The following is a 27,324-nucleotide window of genomic DNA, read 5'->3' on the forward strand; positions in this document are numbered from 1 at the left end:
GGTTTCTAATAACCTCAAAATTGACAAACTAATTGACTCCTTCGGCTCTTGCCTGTTTGACCTGCCTTCAGTATGCTACTGTTGACAACTCATTCCACTGAAAGCCTTTCACTCATTCAGTCAATGAATACTTATTTTTTGCTTATCTTAAATGTGTGTAAGTATGCATATATTTTTTTTACCTCTGTGCTCCTGACCTAACACTGGATCTTCTGCTTTAGCTTTTTCTTTACAAGAGATCTGGGCCCACACATATCTGTCTGATTCTCCTGTCAATGGTTTATATCTGACAGAAGGCTGGCAATGTTTAAAGGTATAACACATGGAAGCTCAAAGAAAACTTGATTAGCATACTGCCGGCTATCAAAATTATCTGCATGCATTCCTAAAGGTTGATGAGTAGCCCTCTTTTTATTTATTTTTCACTTTTTAGATGCAAACTTTTCAAATATATTTTTTAATTTATTTTTCCCCATCACCATTTATTCTCTCTATGCCCCTCTTCCACTTCCCCCCTTCCCCAATCACCACACTATTGTCCATGAGTTCTCTCTCTCTTTCTTCTTTTTGATCAATCCCTCCAGTATCGCCAACAACACCCCCCCAACACACACACACACACACACACACACACACACACACACACACACCAGAGCTGTCTGCCTGCTCTCTGAGTAAGCCAGTCAGAGAAAGACAAGTACCATATGATTCACTCATATTTGGCATTTAATGAACAAACTGAACTACCAAGCAAAATAGCCTTCTTTTTTACAATGACCTCTTTTCATAGAGTATTTTGAAGGAAATAGGGTGTTGTATAGGGATGTTTACTAGGCTTACGGTTTTAATTTTAGAATCTGTATATTTAGCTATTACTTAACTTCATAAAAATACCAGCTACTTGAAACATATCTCCAGTGCTTGGGAACCACCAAATATGGGATGAAAACAATGGCAACTGGGCAGAGTGGATAAGGAGGAGGGGGGTGTCTAAGAATCATGGTGTGGTGCAGAACTTTGGTGTGTTCTGGGTGCCTACTTTGCCCTCATCACTCCTCTTGAAGCATAGGTTCTGTTTTTTCATTAATACTAGGCCCTTTGTTCATTTTTGATGGATGATGGATGTCTGATTCACTGGAGATTATTTACCCTGACCATATCCACTTCATTCAATTGGACCAGATGGGTGACATTTCTTTATGGGTTTTCTTAACATCTCAGAAGTGAAGCTGAACGTAAGGTAAGACCAAGCTTCATACATGAAAGGACTTTGAGTTGCTTATGAGTATAGCACAAGAGGAAAACACTTAGGGGAAAGAAAACCCTGCAGGAAATATAGGGACATCCAAGAGTAAAACAATGGAAGAGGTTAGAAGAAGGGACGCAATTCATCTATTGAGATAAATTAATATATACTAGATCACGATATGTTTAATTGTTTGGGCATTAACACTCAGTACTTTGTCTTGGGAAAATACATCGGGGATATTTCCTAGTGTCCTTTGTCCTTAGCACTGAAGCACTGGCACTAGGAGACTCCAACACGTCACAACCTGTGTCCTGGTCAAGCCGCAGTGAGCTGTCCCTCCTTCAGGGGCACAAAGAGGGTCTTGGAAAGAGCAAATTTGCATGAGACTTGAGGAAAAAAAATACTCTTTTCAGAATTACCTCAGAAAAACACCAAGAAATGGCAAAAATTACTTAATGTGGGCTTGCACACCCACCATGCTCTTTTTACTTGTTCGAAACTAATGTTGGTGATTTGTTCTCTGATTGGAAAGGCCTGCCAGTCTTTCCAGTTATTAGAGGGCCCATTCCATGGCCGGATGTGATTGCAACCCGAACCACCACTGCAGCCCTTGGAAGCAGGCACTCAGCTTTTACTGAGAAAGCACAGCTACACTCTCAGTCGCGTCCTAGGATAAGTTTCTTGGCATTTATAAGGAGAACATCCCATCCGTCTCTAGATGGATGGCATGTTCTCCTTGTGAATGCCACTGCGTGACCCTCATGCATGGGAGCCAGGCTGAGGTGCCCTTAGAGCCAAGGTTTCATTGTGAGGAATAGCAATGTTTTGTTGCTAAGGAAACAAGGGTATTCAGGGCAACATAGGAGCTACATTACATGTGGAAAATATTAATGACAGAAATGATTTGTGAAACAAGGCCAGAATCACTTTTTTAAAATTATTATTTATCACACGCTATTTTTTTCCCCTTTTGTTCTTTGGCCACCTTGACTGCAAACTCTCTGATGAAGAAAATCCAACCACGAGAGCAATAGAACAAGATTGTAGTTCCTGAGAGAGACCATTCATAAATTTAAAGGCACAGGCAGGCCCCATCTAGAAACTTTCAGGGAATATTCATAAATGTTGCAGATATAAAGGTATTTATTTTAATGTCTTGTAAGAAACCAAGTATTTGAAAGAGCACATTGCTGGGGGGGTTTTCCCCCACACAATTCTCTTCCTTTTTTTCCTGATAAATATTTTAACCAAGTAGGAAGGCACCCCTTAACAGACTGTTGTTTCCAGCCAGGGTACATTAGAACTGGACACACATGCATATTCCATACTGTCCAAAAGAAATGCATTGGCCTCAGGTTGACTATTCTGGAAATTGAGCAATTTTCCTAAGGGGATAAATGTAATATGGTGGTTAAGAGCAGACTGGCTGGGTTTGAATCCTAACTCTGTCCCTTACTCACTGTGTAGACTTGGACCCGTTGCTTAAACTCTCTGTGCCTAATCTGTACCTAAACTCTCTTGCCTCAAAAGGTGGTATTATGTTAAATAAGAATTTAGAACTTATTTAACTGCCACCATAGAAAATAATCAGTAAATAAGTGCTATCTATTATTATAGGAGTTCTCAAATAAATAATCCTCTCTCTGCCCATTAGAAAATACAGAATTAATGGATTTTATGGGGCTTTTTTTTTTTTGCAAAAATTGCAATAGCAATTTCTTAACATTTTGTAATAAAGCGGTAATGGATGAAATGTTACTGTAAAACATAACATTATTTTTAGATTGAGGATAAAATAGTTTAAGTCTGTAAGATTTAGAAGTACATTCTGGGATGGGAAATGAAACTATTCCCTGAAACCTGACTTTTAATACGATACACTCATACATGTATAAAATTTTAAAAATAACAAAATCAATGTGACATGCATCTCTGGTTGACAGGTCCAAAGAGAAGTGGAAATTAGTAATAACATCAAGAGACCACTACACTTGTGACCAGAAATATAGCTAGAAGGAAAGATATAACTCATCCTCACCTTATTTCCTGCTAACTTTGAACATGCTCTAGAAATTGCCATCTTTTCAAGTGACAATGAACTGTGTTCACCTGGCAGTGAAATTTGTGATTAACATCAAAGTGGTAATTTTATGTTATATATCTTTTACCATAATTTAAAAAAAAATTTTAAGAGACACCCTTGGAAAATTGATAGTCTTCAAATACTTTGAAACAACACTCCTTCTATGACATTGTTGTGAAAGTCAAGCATGAAATGTTTTTATGTCAGAACTTTACAAGTTCTCCCAAATACTTGACTCTTTATTTATTTATTCTTTCAAAGAATTAATGCATGGTTGGGATGAAAAGCTAAATTTTGTTGAAATGAATTTATTTGAAAAGGAAAACCTAAGTAGTAATTGTAGGAGACACAACAAGATGTGATCAAATGGTCACCTTTTTATGGATTGCCACCAACCATCTCCCAAAGCCACATGCCTGCTCCCAACCCACCACTTCCTCCCGGTGCCCCCCACAGCTGATGACCTGGCTCTGCCTCTGCCTCAGGCCAGCCATATGATCTCCAGACTTTGCTTCCCATTTTCAAAAATGAAAACATTGGGCCAGTATGATCTCTAATATTCCTTGTGGCTCAAAAATTCTGTAATTCTATTACTGTTGCAAATTCTAGCCCTGACCCCTGATTTAAAACTTCTCACAAACATGTGAAAATTATCATCTTAGGTAAAAAAGAATCCTAGAAATAAGCATAAACTGTCAAAATATATGTTTTTCTTGCTGCCGGATTTTACCTACAGCCAAAGCAATTTTATAAAAACCTTCTACTCAATATTCCAAAGAACCATTTCTTTCCCCCAGAGAGAATTAATCATAGGCAAGGACTGGAGAAGACACTTCCCCTTGATGAAGTTTGATCACGCTCCTGCTGAGAAGCCCATTCTATTTTAATTTGCCAATTAAAAGTGGCCTGGGGAATCACACACTGCCATTATCTCATTAAATCACTATACTTGTCACTCCCTTTCCTCTGAAAAAAAGAACACTCAAGTAGCTCAACTACTCCCCACAACTTAAATTTAATAGTACTTTTAAAATATTGGTTTTATCTAGGGTCTGTTGGGGACTGCACCTTCTCTGTTATTACCGCCATAAATTCCACGGATCTCCAGTCGCTAACTCAATTCCATTTATTGGGTACTTACTATATCCGTGAAATTTACTAAGCATTGAGAAGAATTAAAAAGGAACTAAAAGGCTTGCTTTCAGCAAATCAATGGCCTCGCTCATTAGAAAACAGAACCTTATAAAGAGTCTCTTAAAGATCCTTCTTATAGCATCTTTTGGTTGTTCTGCTTGGCTCTTATTCAACCCTTCCCTATCTATCGTGCCTGATTTTCTATGGAATGACATTACAAGCATGGTATGGCCCTGTTTAAAAAAAGCACCAAAAAAAAAGAAAAAAAGAAAAGCTTTATTTCTTTTGGTATAACAGCTGTAAAATCTCTTCCTTTATAAGCTGTATATTGAGTTGGAATTATATGTGCGAAGTAGCCATTTGAGTTGAATTACTTGTTACTGCTTATCAGTTTCTAATGAGCCATATAATAACTAAGTGGCAGAAGTAAAAAAGGAAACACTGCAAAGATTCTAATGGCTTATTTTTAATAATGCTCCTTTGAATAATATAATAATAAATTATAAAACTATGTCAATGACTTCCTACGTGTACTTGAACATGATTCGGTGCATACACCTGCAGTTAGTTTGTATTTCCAAAGATACTTCCTCAAAGAGTGCATTGACTTCTGCCCAATAGAAACATGTATTACCACGGCCCGCTAGGAGAAAGACACTCTGCCTGTCTTTAACCCAGGAATAGCATTACCTTATTGCCTTGAAATCCTTTTGGGCCTGGGTCCCCTGGAGGTCCACTAATGCCCTGCTCCAAGATGAAAACCAAGAATTAGTTCTGTGCACAAAAGGCCCATCAGGAATGAGTCATTGGTTCAGGTCCCTAGAGATCCCAGAGTTAGAATTCAGACTATAACTCAGTGAAGTTGTAATTACATGGAATTGAGAAATGGAACGAGGTGAAATTCTTCATGTCAAATAAGTATCTTCTAAAATAGTACTTCAGCTGAGAGCAAACATTTATTAATGAGAGGTTGGTTTTCTAAACCTGTGTTTCCAACCTTATTCCTGACCTGGATCTCTTTTTTGAAAGATTTCAAATAAACAACTTTTTAAAAATATATCTAAGGCGTATATAACTGAGAGTTGCAACTTCCAATGACCCTGTGATAGCTAGAGTGACTATCCTACCCTGACACAATTCCAGGTTCAAACAAAGGAGCTGATGGTTAGCTAGTTATTGGCTAGAAAATCTTGGGTAAAAGTATAATTTTCAATAGACTTTTTGAATACTGAAATTAACTCCTCACACACATACCCTCCCCCCATTATAACTGTAGATGAGGCAAGTTCACAGACTAGAAAAAAAATCAGCCATATTATTTTTTGAAATCTATATATGTCTAACCTAAATAAATGCCTTAAAGAATCATTGCATATTATTGAGCATCAACTACTTATAGTGGCAAAACAATACAAATACTTAATTTAGAGAAAATGCATAGCTCCTCCAATATATTATAGTAGCGCTGCAAAACAACAGTTACACTTTGTTTTTAACTACTTTGATTTTATCAGTCTTCCTAGATGCTAATTTTTAAACTTTTATCCCTTCAACTAGTCATTAAATAGATTCCCCTGCTGGTACCTATCTTTAGGGAGTCTGAATTGGTTAATAAAACATTAAGGTAGTGGTTTCCAAAACTTGGTGGCACATTGAAATCGCTTGGGGATCTTTAAAAATATTGAAGCCCAACTCCAATTCCATCTATTCTGATTGGATTGGTAGAGGGTGCAAGTGAGCAAAGGGATTTTAAAAAGCACCCTAGGTGACTCTAGTGTAGACTTAGATTTGGTATTAGCCTCCTTACCTGAGGTCCTCTGGGTCCTTTTGATCCATATGGCCCGGGGGATCCCTGTGGAATAAAATTGATGGTAAGTCACTCTAAATATTCATCTTCAAAGTGCAATGACTTTAGGTGGAAGAGAGGGAATATGTTCTCTGTAAGGGCCAGTCTTCCCTGGTTATCCAAACATTAAAACCAACATGTTCATTGTTAACGAAATAATCCTAATTAACAAGTCAAATGGAGGTCCCATTGTCCTTTAGCAAACAAACTCCATGAAAACATAATTTTAGATGTAAGTTCTTGGCCTATATATTGATATTTTTATTAAAGTAAATCATTTCTTAAGGTTCTTTAGAAAGCAGGAAGCTTGGTAGAATATTGGGGTTTTTTCCAACAAGTTATTGGCAGTTAAATTAATTTAGTGAGTTTCTCCAATGTCTAGATCACTCTTTTGCCCATCTTCAAGACATGAAACTTGGCAAAACACTATTTGTACTCAACACTCTTCTAACAGAAAATATTTCAGTATGTTCCATAACTGGAAAACCCCTTAAAGGTTTATTTTTATTAAAGTAAAATATAGTCTAATCTCTTTCTTTTTCAGATTTCAACTTTTTTCTGCTTTTGTTGTGTATGTGTCCCTTCACACTGATATTAACATATTTTCATCCAATTTTATTCCCAATATATTTTTCTTCAAATAATTTGATGAGTATATATACAATTTTGTGTCTTATTTATTTGACCTTCTGTTTTATCAAAAACATTTTTTCATGTTATTAAGAACTCTTCATAACGTGAATAATATTCAAGAATATAAGTCAGTCCTAGCCAGTTTGGCTCAGTGGATAAAGCATCAGCCTGCAGACTGAATAACCCTGTGTTCGATTTTGGTCAAGGGCACATCCCAGGTTGCTGGCTCTATCCCCAGGAGGGGGTGTACAGGAGGCAGTTGATCAGTGATTCTCTCTCATCATTGATGTTTCTATCTCTCTCTCCCTCTCCCTTCCCCTCTGAAATAGATAAAAATATATTTTTTAAAAAAGAATATAAATCAATCATGATTTACTTAGTCATTTCCCTAATGTGGACATTTAAATTCATTTTGATGATTACTATTTAAATAGTGCTATCATGAACATGTTTGTATATACTAGTACATATTGTCCAACTTCTGACTCATTCCTAAGGATAATTTCCTAGAAAGGATCCCTGATGCAGAGACAGACAATAAGCACATTTACAATTCTCTCTCACTCTCTCTTGCCTTTCACTTTTTATGGGGAGAAAACATGAAACTTTTCTCCATAAAGTTTGTTCAGGTTTCCATTTTCACTACCTGAGTAGAGAAAGCATATCTTCATCTTATAAAATCCCCATCAACTCTGAGTATATATTACTTTAGTGTTTGCTAATTTGGTAGGTAAAATAATATTTTAAGTTTACTTATCTGATTGCAATGCATTGGATAATTTTTCACTTATTAGCCATTTTTATTTTTTCTGTTTGATTTTCTGATTCTTTATACATTTTACTTATGAATTATGTGAATTCTTCATATCAGGGACACTGTGTTCCATTGACATTGAGACATGCATTTTTCAAATTTTCACATCTCTGACATTGGGATACATCTTACAATCAATTGCATCTTTATAATTGAAAGTATTTTTTTCTTTCTTTTTGGCACAAAATATAATGGGCATTTAACAATCCTTGGCATCTTAGTAAATGTAATATGATATTAACTCTTTATCAATCATGTTTATTTCACATAGTTTTCCCAGTTATTATTTAACTTTCATTTTTGTTTTCTTCTATATGTGTCCTTTATTCTGTATTTCTGAGTCCAGGTCCATCCCCCATTTTTAGTTATCCTCCAGGAAGAATCCACTCATTATTATACTTTCCATTTTGCCCAGAGATAATTACCAAGCCTACATTTTTCAGATCCACCTGACCTTTCACTCTCCAGCATTTTCAAAGCTTTCAGGAAGTCTCAAGCTATTTAAAGTGTTTAGTTACATATGCCACCGCCATTATCCTATCCTTTCCTTTTCACCTTCTGCCTCATTCTCTCTCCTTGACTTTCTGCCATAATTAAAATATATATATATATTGAGTTTGGTATCTTAATGGCATGTTCTTAATAGTTCTTAACTGCAATGAAAACTACTTTTTCTGTGTGCTTTTTGACCTTTTATTATTATACTAGAGGCCCGGTGCATGAAAGTCGTGCACTGGGATGGGGGGAGGGAGTAATCCCTCAGCCCGCCTGCACCCTCTCACAGTCCAGGAGCCCTCAGGGGATGTCTGACTGATGGCTTAGGCCCGCTCCCCACGGGAAACCAGCCTAAGCTGGCAGTTGGACATCCTAAGCACTGCCGCAGAAGCAGGAGAGGCTCCCACCACCACTGCGCTCGCCAGTCGTGAGCCTGGCTTCTGGCTGAGTGATGCTCCCCTTATGGGAGTGCACTGCCCACAAGGGGACAGCTCCTACATTGAGCATCTTCCCCGTGGTGGTCAGTATGCATCATAGAGACTGGTTGTTCCGCCATTCGGTCGATTTGCATATTAGCCTTTTATTATATAGGATTTCAAATGCACTCTCTATGCATTTCTGGCCCATTAAGGAACTCTTTAACATATTTAATATTGTTTCCAACTTATATACTTTATTCATATTTATCTTTTAATGAAAGGTAAGTACCTATTCAGTTGTCCGTGGTTTGCTGCATTTTCCAAATTTCAAACCCCTATCTGTCTGCTTCTGCCTCATTATTTATAACTATTTTATTAACTTATTTCATAGAGCTCTTTGCTCTGCTTTGGAAAGTGCTTGTTCTCAGTGTTTACATATGGAAAACAGTTCTACTTGTTCCCAATTGGAGCTTGAATTGACTATTTGCTGGTTAAATTATTCTTTCTACTATAACATTCAGTAGGCTTGGCCTCAAAGGTTAGGGTACCACAAAGCAAAGACTTAATGGTCCATAAGAAAGGCATTTGGGGGCACTATTAATTAAACTTAGGTATGGCTTTATTTTTTGCTTCATGTTTGACTGATCTGAAAATTGAGCCAATGATCTCCAACTCCAGTAGTGAGATTGACATAATGCATCCCAGAAATTTACTTTTGTAATTTTTTAATCATTCAATTGTTGTTTTTTAATAAGTATAGTTGGTATAGATTGGTTATATTAGTTTCAGGTGTACAATGTAGTGAGTCAACATTTTTATACCTTACAATATGATCACTCCATTAATTCTAGTAATCATCTGTCACCATGTAAACTCATCACAATACTGTTGACTATCTTCCCCTTTCCCTTTATACCCATCCCCCACTCTCTCCCTTCTGGTAACCATCCCTTTGGTCTCTGTTCAAACAAAACAAAACAAACAAATAAACAAAAACAGACTCATAGAAACAGGAATTCCCTCCAAGGAAACTCAGCCCAAAGGATCGCAGCTGTTAGCATTTTATAAACATGTTCCTTACTTTGTCACCTTTTATTCCTGGTTTACCACATTCTCCACGTACACCCTAAAAAAGAAATAAAATAAGACATTTGTAGTTATTCAGTGTTACGATTTTCCTCTTAAGGATTTTCCCAGAAGAATCTTATGACATAAGCACTCTGATGGATTATACCCAGTTTTATCCTCAATCCTGTAGGTTGTTTGGGCATTGAACTCTGAAAAATTTTATCCATGAGTCATCTTTAACTTGACAAAATCAAATCACTGGTACCACTTAATGAGGCTTAACATTGTTGAGAGATGGATGAAATTAAAAGAAAAGCTAAGGTTTACTGAGCATCTACCATATATTATATGCCCTTTGCATGTGTGACTTAACTGAATCCACAGTATAGGCCAATGAGATCAGTTTTAGAATTCTCATTTTATAGATGAGGAAACTTATCTCAGTGAGATAACTTCTCTCCATCATAGAGCCAGGAAGAAGAATCAAGATCAGAATCCAGGTCTACCCAGACTCAGGGCTGTATTTCCATAGCACCATGCTCAGTACCAACTTTGATCGAGTAGTAGCTTTTGCCCAGAGAGTGTGAGGGAAGAGTCCTGAGACCATGTCATGACTTGGTAGGGAAAGGAGCCATGATGGATGAGCAAGGTCTGCTCTGAGAGCGAGAGAGCGGGGCAAGGTGGCCAGCACGCTATGCATTTTCCATCATCATTCTCCACTGTCCTGCCTTTCCTAGAATATCAATGAAAAAACTAACATATAAATTATGTTTCACAGTTTATTATTAATGGTATTTTAGAAATTAGCTTTAATTCATCTGACACCAACTGTCTGAGGTAGATATTTTTAGCCCAATTTTACAGTATGAAATTTTGTGATTCAAAAAGGTTAAGTAACTTGCTCAGGACTTCTAAGACTTCTAATAGTTGAACCAAAATGCAAGAGTCTATTGGGATAACAACTAAAGTTAGCATTTCAAAGAGCTTTCATATATGTATATATTCTGAGCCGCAGACCAATTCATATTTTTAAGATAAGGCAACTCAATTGGAGATGTACTTGAATACACATGCTAGCCCATGACTCCTAGTCCAGTGCTCTCCCTACTAGTTTCTGCTTCTGCTGCTGCTTTGTTTCCTATGTGCTGCTCTAAGTGTGCTATTCAAAGTGCCACTGCACAATGACATAAGGGACGTGCACTAACATGGACTTCAGTGCCCTGCTTCCTTCATCAGGGAAGTCTTGCTATGAAAAATAAATGTCAGCTGAACTAAACAGTGTACTTAGTGGTCTGTTGGATTTATATTTTGGTGGAAACTTCATCTTTCCACAAAATAGCCACAAAAAGTTCACAAATTGACAGCCAGCCTGCCCACCACACTTTGAACAGTGGCTGCTCCAAGAAGGGTAACCAGCAACTATGGATGCACAGTATGTGCCAAAGCCTTTATATTGTTGTTAATCCCCACACCAGCCTTGCCAGGGAGATATGTCTCCATTCACAGATAAGGAAAATGAGGCTCAGAGAGATTAAGGAACTTCTCCATGACCACAAGCTGAGTCCGTCAGACCCTCAGGTCCATGTTCTCCATTAGCCACCGAAAGCTGAACAAAGCTCACTGCCACGGTCTGTAGGTTCCTTCCCACTTACTCCACCCTTCTGCCTAGGGTGCTGCCTGGGGTAGTGCTGGCACTGGAGTAGGAAAGAGGAAGGCACGATTCTTAGGTCCAGCTATGCCTCTGTTCAAAAGCAATCTATTCTCTCTCTACATCGTGTGAGTCAAACTGACCCAGGAAAAACTGAGCCCTCTCTTAGGACAAGTCGGACATTTACTTCTGAATGCAAATGGAAAATCACTCTTGAAGAATCTATTAGAAGGCAATTAATTTAATAATGTTGGATGGGAATAAAATGAGTCAACCAGCAAAATACCAAACAGAAAAGTACCATAAATACACTCCAAAGTATTTTGGCCAGAATTCACATTCCATTAGTCCAGACAGATTTGTTCGCTATAGGGTCCTGGGGAACAGCATTTGTTGGGGGAGGGGTGCAGATTTCCATCAATTAAAATATTGTACTCATGTTATTTGCCTTTGCAAAGGCATTTTCGTTTTTGGTGGGATCATTAGTCCCCGTGGAATGGCCACATGACACAGTTCCAGAGAGAAAGTGCTTCAGAAAGCTGCAAACAGATTAGCTCTGTTCCCAGCCTCTGGCTTCTGATGCCACTGCTCCTGCTGAAATTCTGGTTTGAATGTCCGTGGGTCAGGGTCGCTGTGCTCTGACAGCTTATATTTTCCAAATGCGAACTCCTCCAGTGACTCTATAATTCCCCAGAAGTTTAAATGAATATTGTCTTATATAATATACATAATCTTCCTGGTGTTGATAGTTAGCTTGTTGTGTAAATCATAATTTTTCACAACTACATATGGGACAATTTTGTAATCATGGAACTTTTTAAACTTTCCCACATTATCATTTATTTCCTGTCTCTTCCTGATAGCACCTTACACTTACAGACCAGCAAAAAGCAAACAATTTATTATCACATCCATTGTTTCGTTTGAGTGTCTGAAAATTAGGGAGACCTGGATTAGTCCAGTTCCATTTAGATGATGAAATAGACACTCCAAGAGGTTGAGTTTCCAGGTTCTTATGGCTAAGGGCAGAATCACGGCATTTCTTACACTCTTCCTCTTTTAGGCCTCACGTTTCCAGTCCCTGGGGATATATTTCTTTTCCTGTATGAAGGTTTACCCCTAATATTTGCAGAGCTCAGGGATGAGGACAAGCAGAGGCCCACATACGATGTATCTAAATAGTTGGAAGTTATAAATCAAGCTAATAAACTAGTCATGTTCTAGCTTCCTTTCTTGACAAATAGGCCTTCAAAAGACATTTTAAATCATAGAATTTGGGGGTTCCTCAAGAGGTCCATGCAGGAGTACAGCCCCAGCCTAAGCCTAGCCCCACTTCTCTTCCCACGTCCAGTTCCTTCCGCAGCAAAAGATGCTGAAAGTGTGTGTACACGAAGGTGCCCACATAGCACAAAGCTGCCTCCCAGGCTCCCTCCTATTCTAGCAAACAGCTCTGACCACTTTGCAAGGACTTTTGGGGTCTTGGTTACCAAAGCATGACCTAGGGCCTAGGCCATGGGGGCAAAGGCCTCTCGCCCTGCAAATCCTGGCTCTGAGGGTTAGGAGTCGGGGCACAGTTACATTACTTCTGCGAGTTAGTTTTCTTTAAGCAGGGCCTCTGAAGTGCAGGCCGCTTGCCCAGATCTGAGGGTTGTACCACCTGTAGGATGGAATGGATGGTAAGGATGTGTTCAGATTCTGTACAGGTATAATAATAGACCAGTAGCAGACTTATTAATGAACCAATAAACACTCTCAAAGGTTCCTGAGCCCCAGTCCAACTTGTTTATTTCTTTTGAATCAGCCTGTTAACTTATTTTGAACTAGTTTGATCAGTTCCCTAACCTGTAATTTGCAAATAATCTACCAACCCATTCCTTTCCTGTGTTTGTTTGTCAAATTCACTCCCTGCTACAGTCTCTACCCAGACGCCTAACCAAAGTCCGTGTTTCTTCACTGCTTAACAAACATAAATCATCTTTCTCCTATAGGAGAGCTAGGTGCCTAGGCTTTATAGGAAGTTAAGCAGCAAAGGAAACTAATTGCAGTATTTCTGCATCCGTTTGTACACGGACACTTTTCATCTGGATACCTGTGCTGCATGGCTGTTAAATTGGGGTTCTCTGTTCATGTCTGCAGAGCTCAGAGAGACTACATACAATCTCAGGCACCTCCCACCCCTTACAATACACACCCAGATCTTAAGTTGTATTATTACTAGAGGCCCGGTACACGAAATTCATGCACTGGGAAGCTGGGGGGGAGGTCCCTCAGCCCGGCCGGTGCCCTCTCACAGTCTGGGAACCCTTGGGGGATGTCTGGGGGGGGGGGGGAGTGACAAACACATGAAAGGAATGGGTTGGTAGATTATTTGCAAATTACAGGTTAGGGAACTGATCAAACTAGTTCAAAAGAAGTTAACAGACTGATTCAAAAGAAATAAACAAGCTGGCAGTCAGACATCCTTAGTGCTGCCCTGGAGGTGGGAAAGGCTCCCACCACCACTGCTACACTCAGCAGCCGTGAGCCCAACTTCTGCCTGAGCCACCAGGGGGCAGCTCCTGCGTTGAGCGTCTGCCCCCTGGTGGTCAGTACGCATCATAGCAACCCGTCATTCCACTGTTAGGTCGATTTGCACATTAGCCTTTTATTATATAGGTTTTTGTGTCAACATAGTTAAGACTGTATTTGCGAGTTAGGAAATCCCGACTTACAAAAATAAAGGAAAGGAAGTTTTATTCAGTACATCAATGCAGTGATGTTTCTGGAATCTCGTCTATTTGCTGTTACAAACTTACCTTCTCACCCTTGTACCCAGGAATTCCCTAATTTAAAAAAAAAAAGAAAAGAAAAAGTGAAATATGATATTAGAAGGCATAGTTAGAGGAAGTACTTTATGTTTTTCATTTATAACATACAATAAAACACCTCTGTAAAGTCTTGGAAAATAAAACCGTATAGACCTAGGCTATTTCTCTTTGCACTTAGGGACTGTGCATTTACTAAGGAGAAGAGAAACTAATTTTCCATGTATTACATTTACTCTCAGTTCCAGGTATTTTTTCAAACCCAAATTCTTGCCCTTTGGCCTGAAACTGAAGATGAGACTAGACACTGAAACTCATTGTACAAATGAAGACCTGCAAGGGTCCTTTCAAATTGTTACATTGACTTTTAAACGAACTATGAGCAATCACAACTGAGAATTTTCCACAGGGACTGGTAGAGAAATTGGCTTTGAGAACGAGCTGGAATAATGAATGTCCTTCAAAATGTGCATAAATGTTTATATTCTTTATGGTCCCTGTTTCACATTCAGTCTAGAATATAAACATCAAGGAAATGAATGGTTCCTTTTTCTACCCTAATGAGACAGTGCGCTTTGATTTACTAAGTTTTATCTCATGCTAAATAAGGGGCTCCTGTGCTCCTCTTGGGAACCCTGCACAGCCCTCTCCATATGTCACTGCCCATAAGCTCCTGAAGTAATACAGTGGCGAATAAAAAAGGGACTGGGAGTTACCAACTTTACACAACAGCAAGTCTTTTCCATAAAGGATTTCCTGTCTTCTTCATACAACTGTAGTTTTCAAGTATGAGAATGGACTTGTAAGGCCGATTTTAAGTGGGCTGTAGAAACCAGGGGCATAGAAAACTATTCTTGCAGTTACATGTAAGTCAGCCTACAACATTCTGTTCTGTGTGTGACTTCGTTACAAAAGGAAAAAGGAAAACTTCAAGGAGGAAAGAATGCTTCTCGGTCAAATGAGTGGTCACTGAGAGATAGAAGATAAAAGTGGGACTAATCCAAGATATCATTGCTGCAATTTAATTCATTTTGGGGAATATTAATTCACATAAGTGGCTTAATTTTTAGGATGGTGCTTAAAATGAAGGCTCATGTATAAACAGTTAAATTAGGGTCTTTATTAAAACAATTCGTACTAGCAGCACTAAAAAAGCTAGACTTCTGATCTTAGGGAACTTGGGGTGCTTTCCACCGCTTACATCATACAACCATAGTTCAAATTCTGTCATTACTTTATGTTAAAAGAATTAAGACTGCATTTTAGAAGGAACCAATACAGTTTCGGTTTTTTTTCTTTCTGAAATCTCTGGTTCATTTTATTATTTGGTTGCTATCAGTTTTCTTCCTTACTTACTTCCTTTCATGGCATTTTTTTTTTAAATTTCAGAGATGAAGGGAGAGGGAAAGATGGATAGAAATAACAATGACGAGAGAGAATCATTGATCAGCTGCCTCCTGCACGCCCCCAACTGGGGATCAAGCCCACAACCTGGGCAAGTGCCTTGACCAGGAATCAAACCCTAACCTCCTGGTTCATAGGTAGATGCTCAACCACTGATCCACGCTGTCCAGGCTTTTCATGGCATCTTAATTATTAGTTTTAAAATATCCAAAACTGCACTTGTGGGTCTCTGCCAAACTTGTTTTTGACTTTCCTATTTCTATTCATGGTATCATCATATTTCAAATCACACAGTATCAAAATTTTATAATCATCTATTCTTTCTACTCCCCCCTTACATTCCTTCAATCCAACCAGTTAAAATTATCCAACAGCTTCCACTGCACTATTTTATATCCACTCTCCTGACCCAGGCCAACAAGGCGCTATGTGATCTAGCCTCTGCCTGCCTCTGTAGCTTCGCCTCCCACCTGCTTCATCAAGTCTGGCTTCTTTCCATTTCCTGAGTCGGCCCAGATTGTTCCCACCTCAGAGCCTTTGTCTCTGCTGCTCTTTCTGCCCAGAACATCCCTTGTTTCATATTCCCATAGCACTTCTCACTGACTGAAATTCTTTTCATTCGTTTGCCTATTTATTGCCTCCCCCTGCTAGGACACTTTGTGCAGCAGGGACTGTCTGTCTTGCTCACTCCTGTATCTCCAGCACCTAAAAGAGGGCCCAGCACATAGAAGGTGCTCAATAAATATTTGCTGAATATATGAGTTAGAGTCACTCCCCACATTCTAGCATTTCTTTCCTTTCATGGTTCTCACAATGTCCTCTTCCTTTCTACTTTGTCATCATTGTAGCCCAGTTCTGTGCAATAGAATGGGAGCTCCAAATGGGAGCCCCATATGTCATTTTTAATTTAGTGATAGCCACAAAAAAAAACAACAATGAACGGGTGAAATTAATTTTTAATAATATATTTTATTTATCCCAATAGGTCCAAAACTCTGTCATTTCCGCATATAATCGTATAAAGAATATCAATGAGGTCATTTACATCTATTTTGGGGATACTAAGTCATCCAAACTTGGTGTGTACTTTATTTCTAAAGCATGCCACAATTCAGGCTGGCCATGTTTCAGCTGCTCAGTAAACACAGGCGGCTGGTGGCTTTCATATCCTCCAGAGCAGCTCTAGCCAGTTCCCTGTTATTTCTCATATAGGCTGTAGCAACAAACCTTCTAAGTGCTTCTTCCTTCTGCTTATTCCCACTTAAATTTCTCTTTTAGAGCCATGCCAGACTAATCTTCCAAATACACAGTCTTGGGTCATATGCCTCATCTAAAATCTCAGGGGAAGTGCCCATCACCTAGCAAAGCCGAGACCTTACAACCGGCATAGAGCACCCACTCTTCAGGCACCCTATCTCACCATTTCCCAATACACTGCCTTCCCTCTGGCTGCTGCTCATGGAATGCCTGTCCCTTCCACCTTCCTATTCTGTCTTTTCCTGTCACAATACTATACCCTTTGGGGGTCATCCCATAAAATCTGCCCTGCCAACTCCAATTTCTGAATTCCCATAATACTTTGTGCATGCAATTTTCACAATATTTTGACACTCTGCTTCATGTAGTAGCTATTTTAAATCTTATCTCTCCTCTGATATAATAAATATTTCAAAAATATAAGTGCTTTGTCTTAATTTTATTTTCACTTAGTAAGCATGCTTTATATAAGGAAGATAATTGAGAAATGTTTCCTGAATAACTAACAGAAATTTCTGAATGGATTTCCATTGAAATTTCTAAACTGTCCATCAATCAGATTCTTTCATAAAGTTAATTTAAAAAAATGAAGAAAGCAGTTTTTAAAACCTCTGGGCTTTCACCCAAGGAGACACGGAGAGGAGAGAATTATCATGGCCTCCTTTTGTTCACTGTATACTTCTCTGCTATTTACTACACTATTGCAATTCTAACCCAAATGCTAATGAAACATTTTTCTGTAATTATCTTTCATGATAGTTCCAGAATTTTAATTTTCTCTTTATTGAAAAAACAATACAAGAAGTAAAGCAAAATATTTTTCTTATTTGAGCCTTTCACAGGTGTCCAATTTAGTATCAGGGAATGAAATGTGGTTGACCACTCCTCTCATCATCTGTCTGATTGCTTGTGTGAGACATCACTAGTACCCGTACATATAAATCATTTTTGCACTTGCATTCCAGGGGTCAAAATGGTCAGTTACAGAATCTTAGCACTCTGGGATTACTTCCTTAGGAAGGAATCCAGTTGTGTACATACCCCTGGGCCTCTTTCTCCAGGTTCCCCTTTTTTAGCATCACCCTGTGACAAACAAAAAACTCAGTCAGAATTCCACAGCCATGCAGAGGGACTGATTGCTCGATAAAATGCGTTATTCAGAATTCCCAGATTAGCAAGACAAGCCAGTGGGGGGAAAGTTCTTTGGCCTTTCCCATTGACATTTTCACCATGCAATCTAGGGAAGAAAAGAGCAGCTCAGATAACTTTAGCCCTTTAAAGTGAAGCCAGATGTAGAGGGTGCAGAGTCCAGGTACATTTTCACAGCTAAGGCCAAGTCTTGCATCCCAGTTTAACAACACAGCCATTGTTCTCAAATATAGCATTGTACCCACTAGGAGCCAGCCACTCTGGCTTTTCTCCAAGGGGCTTTGGAATGTTTTCCAAAATGTCCTAAAGAGTGATTGCTTGATTTCAGCAAGACTTAGGAAAATATATATTGTGGCACAAAATTACAAGCCAAATAAATGAAATGTGAATATAGACTTATAACAGGTATTTAACAAAACAAAACACAAAGAAGACATAATGGCAATTTGAACCCATATGCTAGTAAGGTGAGTGTAGGGGTGTGTGTGTGTGTGTGTGTGTGTGTGTGTGTGTGTGTGATTACAAAGATGCTTTACATTCCCTTTCTTTGACAAACATGCAATTGACAAAAATACTTTCATGCATTTAACTTATTATATTTTTCATTATCTCCCTAAGTATATTCTCAGAAATAAGTCATCGGGTTAAATATTTTAATATTCAATGCCTCTTATGTAGTGCCTAATTGCTTTCCACAATGTGCCACATTACCTTTGCAATGAAGAGCAAACTAGTTTCACCACTATATTGCTATCACTAGTTATTATGATTTTAATACTGCTGTGTTAACTGTTATAAAAAAAGAAATTTTTTTAAAAATTTGAAACGCAGACTAAACCAAATTATGTGAACTAGAAAATTGATCTCTTCCCTGCCTCAAAATATAACCCAACAACCCTGAATGCCAAAGTGTCTACAGTGTGAATTATTTGTATTAAATGGTATCTCAGTATCTCTATTTTAAATTTCATTCACTTATATAGTAAAATCAAATGTTTTTCTATTTCTTTATTTACTGGTTTTATTTCCTCTCTTGGAAATTATTTGTGTCCTTTGACCAATTAATTATTAGAAGCTTGATATTTTCTTATTCATGTCATTGTCTTTATGTACTACAGAAATTAACCCAATGTCCATTGTATTTGGTAAAAATATTTCCATATATGTTTTCCTTTTTATTTTAATCATTATGTTCATTATGCATAATTTATCCTTAAATTTTCACATAGTTATATCTACTAATCTCTGTTTTGTGATACCTTCAGTCACTCTAAAAGTCAGAACACCATCATCCCAACAATGATCAGAACAGATCATTAAAAATAATTAATCTATAATTTTTTGATGGGTACACAAAGAAAAGATTTGAGAAAATGCTTGAAGTGTGAAAGAAAATCTGGTGTTTTTTCTATTATTATTATAGATCAGTTATCTACAAAGTGAATCTATAAAAACATAAGTGTCTATGTCAGTCTGACTTGGAACATGTCTTAATAATTCATGGACATTGTACTCATTAATATGGGACATCACTATTTAATTACAAGCTTCTATTTGTTGGGTTCCAAGGTTTCCTAGATGTTTTGACTAAAACGGCCATTTGTTACTCAGAATTTGTAAATGCAAGCTAACAAAAACCAGATAGCTAATGTAGGAAATGAACATTTTGTATTTTTCACAGAAATCATCAGATTTTTGGCATTGACATATACTGCAATGCTCTTAATTTTTCTTAATTTTTGTTCTAGAAATAAAGTTAGAAGAAGACACACTGATTTAAAGGAAAGCTGTTCATTCATTTACCGGGTTTCCTTTTGGTCCTCGCTCACCTTTGATACCCGGGTTTCCATGGGTACCCTAAAGGCAAACAGGAAAAAAGATTATATTGAACAGCCATCCTGTTAGTTTCTTAAACCTTACAATAATTTCTGATCAGCTTTGTCCCATAAAATGAGGGAAGATTGTAAAAAACAAATACTTGACCTACCAAGAAGAGAGTCAACTCTATTCTCTCCTTTCCTATATACCAGGAAAGCTGCACTGTCTTGAATAGGCTGGTTCGCTAGATTATCCAAAAAAGGATAATGTCTCTCTCTCCTTGATATCCTATCCAAAAGACAATCTCCAAAGACGGAAGAAGAGAATTCTCCAAATCTTATTCCAGAAAGGTGCTTCATCTTCTTATTCTCAAACCATCAAAAAGCTCACTTTTCTGAGAACTGGTTCTGGGGGCACCCAATGAATGTTACATGACACAGTTCTTTATCCTTACTACAACATGGGACTATCTCTTCTAACAATATTCATTGACTGAAATTGTCAGGTTAGCTCAGTTATGGCAAGTGTTGCTACTGTTCATTCTAAAACATAATTGAATATCACAAGTAAACCTTCCACTGGTAATCCCTTGGTGTAATAAGTATAAACCAAGACTTTATAGGAAGGGAAATTTAAGCCTTTGCTTTGGCTAAAATCAGCTTCTACTGGCCGTCACATTATCATGTAATGTATCAAACTTTGTATTTTGAAGTAAAAAAGACAAACATCCCCACTTTCTAATGCCTTGATTGGGAAGAATCCTATTATATAGGATTACATGCAAATTTTCAACGTATAAGCTTAGGTCTCAAGGTAACATGTGTCATAGGCTAAGAAGTTCACAGCACGCATTTCCCTTCCCATCCCCAAATACAAGTGTCAGTTCAAACATTTTACCCATGCACTTTTGTGAAATATCTCCACTGTGCTTCTGAACATTAAGGTTTGGAATCAAATAAAGGAAATACTGAAAAGGAAGCATAGATGCTATCGGATGATCAGCTATTAGAGAAATGTTCAGCATCTCCAGTCATCATAATGCTATTCCATGTCACAGAATTCACGCTAATCCCCAAGGCTCCCTGACCTCGGCTTCCTCCATACAAGGCCATGCGGCATTGCTCTTAGATGAGTGTAAAGACAAAGAGGTCTGTGTCGCTTGTTTCCAGGTGGAACAAACAAAGCTCTGCCTAAAGCACTGAGTGATCTTTTTATATTTTCACTTCAGTATTGAGAAATTCTGGCCCCAATTGCCACATAAGAAGTGATGCTGAAATAACCTTTGGGGGAACAATTTAATCACTTTAAACCTTAGTTCAGGTCAGTAAAACCCCAGGCTTATTCCTAAGGACAGAAGGTATCCTTTTAGGAACAAAAGAGAGAGAAAAAACATTTCCTTTTTTGCTGCTTTTTGCACGCAACTGCTTTTCAACAGCACAGAATAATCCTGGTATTTTCAAGTGTGAGTAGAGTGATCATTGCTAGGACTTCCTGACTTGACCCTAAGCTCAAAGGAGAAATATACTCACCGGAAGGCCTGGTTCGCCTGGATCGCCCTTCTCACATTTACAAATCTTGGTTTCACACTGAATCATTAATGAAATACAATATTAACACATAGTGAAACAGAGCATTTCAAATCTCATTCAGTACATTACTAAATGAAACTCTCCCTTGAAGGAATTTTATCTTGCAAGTTTGTGGAGATTTTGCTCTTCCTAATAAATTCTTCAAGGAAAATTCAGACCTCATAAGAACATAATTGAATAAGCTAAAGTATTATTAAACATTGCCTTGGTTAAATTGAAGAGACCACCTATCTCTTCATATATATATATATATATGACATCTAGTTGCTAGTTTAAAAAGGGGAAGGATAAACATTTTCAGTGGACTCTTGGAATTTCTGCTGTTTCTCTATTATATAACACATCAGAGCTCAATAATATATAAATATCAGAGTCCTTTACTCCGCAAAGGAAAACATTTGACTTAAACCATATTTAATCAATTCTAAGATGCACATTTTTCCTCATGATAGCATCTCTGAAGTCAGAGAGATCTCAGTCATGATGAAATTGCTATTTTCTGCATTAGCACTTCAACTTACAGAACGAAATGGAAGAAAACTCCAGAAGCACTACTGCAGCACACAAGAAATGCTGGATCACCAGTGCTTTTGACGGAACAGACACCAGTATTTTATAGAAAAACTAGTACATCAATGACTCCCAGACAAAAAGTGATTCAGCAGATTTAGACTCTGAATGTAAAGAAATTTTAGAAATAACCAATTTATCTTGCTTATATATTTTCATATATGTATGTACAAAAGCAATACAGGATCTAAAAATCTATATCTAAATAAATCTAAAAGGACTCTTTGCATAAGTATAAAATGAAAAATCATAATTAAGAAGGCACTATATCATAGTTTAATTACCAGAGTGTTTTCTTATCTTAATGGCACATAAAAATGGTTTATCTGAACACGTATAATTCAGTGAAATATGGTCTACAAGGTTTGGTTGGCTCCTGTTATTTTATGCAATACTAGAGGCTGGATGCACAAAATTTGAGCAAGGGGTTCAGCCAGCCCTCACAGCCCTGCCTGCCTCAGCCGGCCCTTGGCTGTGTCCAGAAGATTGTCCGGATAGTTGTTCTGCTGTTCGGTCTAATTAGCATATTAGCTCTTTATTATATAGGATTACATGCAAATTTTCTGATGTTAAATAAGCAGTTTATTGAACAAAGTTCAGACGTTCCAAACTTTTTAATGTTAAGAAACACATGTTCAGCACAGGAGTCCTCAGAAAGCTGATGGTCATCTCTGTGCTAAGTAATTTACTATCCAACCAATATGGGCCAGCTTCCTCTGCCACTGTCAGGAAAAATGAGCTTAAAGTCAATCAGCAGGCAGCAGGGGGCAACTCTGCACTCTGTCTCTTAGCCAGGAACCAGGAACGCTCTCCCTGACCCTGCCCATTACAGGCACACCTCCCAAAATGAAGGACTCCCCCACCCCATACCCCGAGTAGTTGGTGTCAGCGACATGCTTAGAATAAAAAAATTCATATCAAACTAAGCAAAAACTATGTCATTTGGTTATCATGAATTTCTAAAATCAATCTCTAAAATCACATTAATTTTTTTTCTCTTATTTTCCAACCTGCAGTGGATACGGTGGCCTGAAAGAAATTAGATGGTGGCCTAGAAATAGAGTGGCTCTTTTTAAATATAGCTAAGCATTTTATAGCCACACCTATCTCCAAATGTGAATTATAATGCTGATTTGATAATGTGAGCTTTTGGAGTAATTCAAAGAAAGTGGTTCTTACCTTCTTTTCAAACAAGATGTCCTAGGAGGGAAAAAGAATGAAACATTAACTCAATTCATGGTTCTGCTTCCAACTTCTCATTAGTCTTAATTATTCCCTATGGGATATGCAATTTCTACAAAGAATAGCAATTCAGCCTTTGTAACCTTGTGAAAGCAATAAACCCTACCAACCACCCAAGGAGTACTCTGAGCCACATAACAATAAGAGACATGAAGAGAACTAACATTAAAGCTATTTTGTTATCTAAGACCATCCCATTGCACCCTATGCTTATCTTTGATTTCCTTTATCATCTCTATGATCTGGCTGAAAGCTTAATTTGGCTACAAGTTTAATCAGTCATAATGAGAAATTTCTTACTTTTAGTTACAAAGACTTAGGCAGAATATATAATTGTGTATTTTCTCTTATTTTTCCATCCTTATACATATATGCATTTGTTTGGAAGTATTAAAACAGTAGTTATAGGGTTATGACTTCATGAAATATTAATGAGTGAGCCTTAGAAGTCAATCATGTTGAACCTCTCATTTTGTAATGAGGAAACTTGGTCTGCAGCGTTGTGACTTGTCCAGGGTCGCACATTTGGGCTGAGCCACCTAAGTTCAGTGTTACGTCACACTTACCCACACAGACACTAGTTAGCCAGAATATTTTTCAAAATTACTTTAAATTCCTAATTTTAGAAAAATTAGGGTATTATCTAACAAGTGCACTGAAGGCCATGTCTGAAGTCAAACCCTGGGGGAAAATTAACCTATGTTTACAGATAGAATTGTTGCTTTCTTAAGGTAGGTATTATGTATCAAATTAATGCCTTCTGACTGAATCAGAAGGGATAACATACATATGATAAAATAGAAAACGAAAGCAAAAGCACTAGAATATTTGTTGCAAAATATTAAAAATGAAGGATGTAATGAGGAAGTTAAAGATATGTCAGAGTTGTACTTTTATGGAGGACTCCACATCCCTATACTTTTGTTTTTACTTTATTTTTATTTCCATACAAACTAATAGTATAAAGGGAAGACACAGCAAAATGCTTTAAGTGGCTCAACTTAATGGAAAGAAAAATTAGGTAGGGCATTAAGTGGCATCAGGGTTTTCATTCTGTTCCCACCATTAGCTATTCATGTGGCCTTGGGCAAGTCATATAAGTCTTCCAGGTCATTTCCAACATATATAAAATGAGAAAGTTTGACCATTTTATGGTCTTGGAAGCCGTAAATTTCTTTCCACAGATCCATACAAAATTCAGGATTTCACCTGTGGACTTCTTTCTCCCCTTTCTCAATCCCTTCTCAACCCAATGATTTTAAAATACTAGCCTGTGTCAATCCAGGCTGAAAGCAGACAATGTCTTAAAGATGTACCTGTAAGACCCAGCAGGTCATGTGGAGAAATGGGAACTTAGAAACAATTACAGTCTCAGTGTAAAATGGCATTCCCCCTTTCAGGAACTTTCGACTGTGTCTAGAAAGCTAAAGATGTGCCTGGTTTACCTCTAGGCTGCCCAGGACAAGTCCTTGTTTCCACCTGTTGTCCTGACAACTTTTCTAGACATACCCTAGAGAAATTCTTACACATTTAAACATACACTGGTTTTAATAGTGAAAAATTGGAAATAATTAAAATATGCATCATTCGGGGAATGGATTAATAAATGAAATACTATTCAGCAGCTAAAATGAATGTCCTGGATCTCCATATTTCAACATAGAAGTTTTTTTCAAAAACATTGAATGAAAATGCAATGTGATCCAAATTATGAAAATATCTAAAACATGTCATAAGCTTGATTTCCTCTGGGAGAGAGAGAAGGAAAAGAAATACAAGTCAAATTGTAATATTTGAGAACTAGTGAAATAAATAAAAATTTAAAGTTTTGTCACTTTATAATAAGCAATGTTCTTCTCAATTTTAAACTCATGAATTTAGGTGCTACTGTGCCTGATGTGTAATTTTACACTTTTCTAGCTCTTCCTTTGAAAATTTAATTTCCGCTGTGCCATATTACTATCTAAAAATGTGTGCTATGAGGATGAAAACCATAACAATACAACTAAGTATTTTGGGAACTCATTTGATTTTGTGTTTGTTGGGATTTATATTTCTATGGAAACAAAAGTGGACCCAAAACTGCACAATAGATAGGACTGTTTCAAACAATTCCAAACAATGGACAAAGCTCCATCCCTAAGGGCACTTATAGTCTTAAGCCCCAGTGACAGAGAACAGATAGCTCAGGGCAAGCAGCGTGGGAAGGAGATCCTGGATTGGGGGGGTCATGGGGGGGGGCACGGTAACAAGATAGATTCTTGGAATCGGTGGATTTTCTGGATAATTTTGAAGGGAGGAATGCAAAGGACCAACTCTTTGATGAAATGCTGTTCTATATGTCAAAGTTTATGAGGAAAAAGTCATAAAGACTAGTGTGGGCAATAAGACAAAAGAAGCAGTGAGGAAGGACATTTTAAAAAGAGTGGACAGAGAAGCCCACAGGGCAGAGCTGGAGGCCTTGGGGCGTAGTGGGAGCTTTCACTGAGGCGGAGTGGTGGGCTGTGTGGAGAACATGGTTAAAGCCAGAGGGAAGGTCAATTAAGGTCTATCAGTGGTTGGCAAACTGCAGCTCTCGAGCCACATGCGGCTCTTTGGCTCTTTGGCTCTTCCACAAAATACCGACTTCTGCTCATAGGCCATGAAGTTTCAATAGCACTGTACATGCGCGCCCGCACGTGGTATTTTGTGGAAGAGCCACACTCAAGGGGCTAAAGAGCCGCATGTGGCTCGAGAGCCGCAGTTTGCCGACCACTGGTCTATGTGGGTACTGTAATTTAAATGAAAAGGGGAAATAGATAAAGGCCCTCACTAGAGCAAAAGTATTAATGAAGTCAGAGTTTTGTGATGGCATGTATGTGTTAAGGAGAAGGCTAGAATGGAATTGCCAGTTTTGTGAATGACTATGGCATCATTGCTATGAGAAGGGGAGAGAGGAAATGTGAGGAAGCTGCAGAAGTTATAACACAACACCAAATAGGACGAAAATAAAGAACTTAGTCGCAAGGATTACAAACTCTATGACAAGAACTATTTGTGGCTTTAGCAAATGCAAAACTTTAAACAGAGAACAGAAATAAGGCTCTAAAGAGAGGAAGCCTTCAAAAACTGGGAAATGGACTATAATTAATAAATTAATAAAGCATAGAATTCTAAAAATGACAGAACAATTATCAAGTTGATCTCTTTCTGGTGTGTAAAGAAGGGATACACTAAACTGGGGGTTTTCTTAATCTTCAGAGAAAGAGACCAATGTGTCACAAGCTTTATTCCCATAAAGACTTTTTGAAAATTTAACATCAAAGATGATAGAGTAAATAATTTTTTTTAATCTCCACATCTTTCTTTCTCTTCTAAAGGACCAAGTAATATATCCAGGAGATCGGGTTGAGTCCCTTAGGTTTCGATACTGTTATGTAAATCATAATAAAACAGCAATAAAAATAATTTCAATTTAAAAAATCATTGACCTTTCTTGGGTGATTCAGAACTGAAATGTTTTCATGGGGTTCTTACATGACATTTTCTACTAGATCTGTTAAGAATGTACAATGATTTCCTGAATTTTCTTGGCTCCTGCAAAATCTACTCATAGTGGACACTCATGTCCATAAATTCAACTAAAGTCTACTCTGCAATAAAAAGGAATAACGTGCTTATACAAAAACCAACCCAGATGAATTTTTAAATCATTATGCTGGGAATAAGAAGCCTGCTACCAAAAGGGTACACACTGAATGAGTTTATTTATGTAAACTTCTAGAATGTGTACACTAACCTAGAGTGAGAAGTCAGTGTCAGTAGTAGCTCAAGGATGAGGGAAGAATATATTGCAAAGATGCATGAGGAAACTTTGGGGGTGCTGGAAATGTCCGATATCCTACTTGTGTTGGTGGTTTCCCGGTTATGTACATCTATCGAAACTCATGGCATTGTGTACTTCAAGTAAATGCAGTTTTGTACAGAAATTATACCTAGTTAATTTATTTGTAAAAGTCAACTACATAATTATTTCCAAATAAAAAGTTTAAAAATTCAACTAATGATGTAATAGAAATAGATTAGATGAGGAATGTTGCCAATGGTCTGATGAAAAGACAAG

At 37.8% G+C, this 27,324-nt stretch overlaps 1 protein-coding gene across 2 annotated transcripts in view; it reads right to left on the minus strand.

Annotated features, from left to right (window-relative positions):
• The window catches only part of COL28A1 (collagen type XXVIII alpha 1 chain), a 151,735-nt gene that overhangs the window by 112,582 nt on the left and 11,829 nt on the right, over positions 1-27,324 (minus strand). For both annotated transcript variants that reach the window (XM_059712395.1, XM_059712393.1), the window contains exons 4-11: positions 23,160-23,180; positions 21,351-21,407; positions 19,807-19,860; positions 17,896-17,937; positions 14,185-14,211; positions 9,755-9,799; positions 6,274-6,318; positions 5,157-5,210 (exon numbers count right to left, since the gene is read on the minus strand). In XM_059712395.1, coding sequence (XP_059568378.1) covers positions 5,157-5,210; positions 6,274-6,318; positions 9,755-9,799; positions 14,185-14,211; positions 17,896-17,937; positions 19,807-19,860; positions 21,351-21,407; positions 23,160-23,180 — 345 coding nt within the window. The remainder of the gene's footprint in view (positions 1-5,156; positions 5,211-6,273; positions 6,319-9,754; positions 9,800-14,184; positions 14,212-17,895; positions 17,938-19,806; positions 19,861-21,350; positions 21,408-23,159; positions 23,181-27,324) is intronic.

This window comes from Myotis daubentonii, chromosome 10, assembly GCF_963259705.1.
Source record: "Myotis daubentonii chromosome 10, mMyoDau2.1, whole genome shotgun sequence".
NCBI classification, from domain to species: Eukaryota; Metazoa; Chordata; class Mammalia; order Chiroptera; family Vespertilionidae; genus Myotis; species Myotis daubentonii.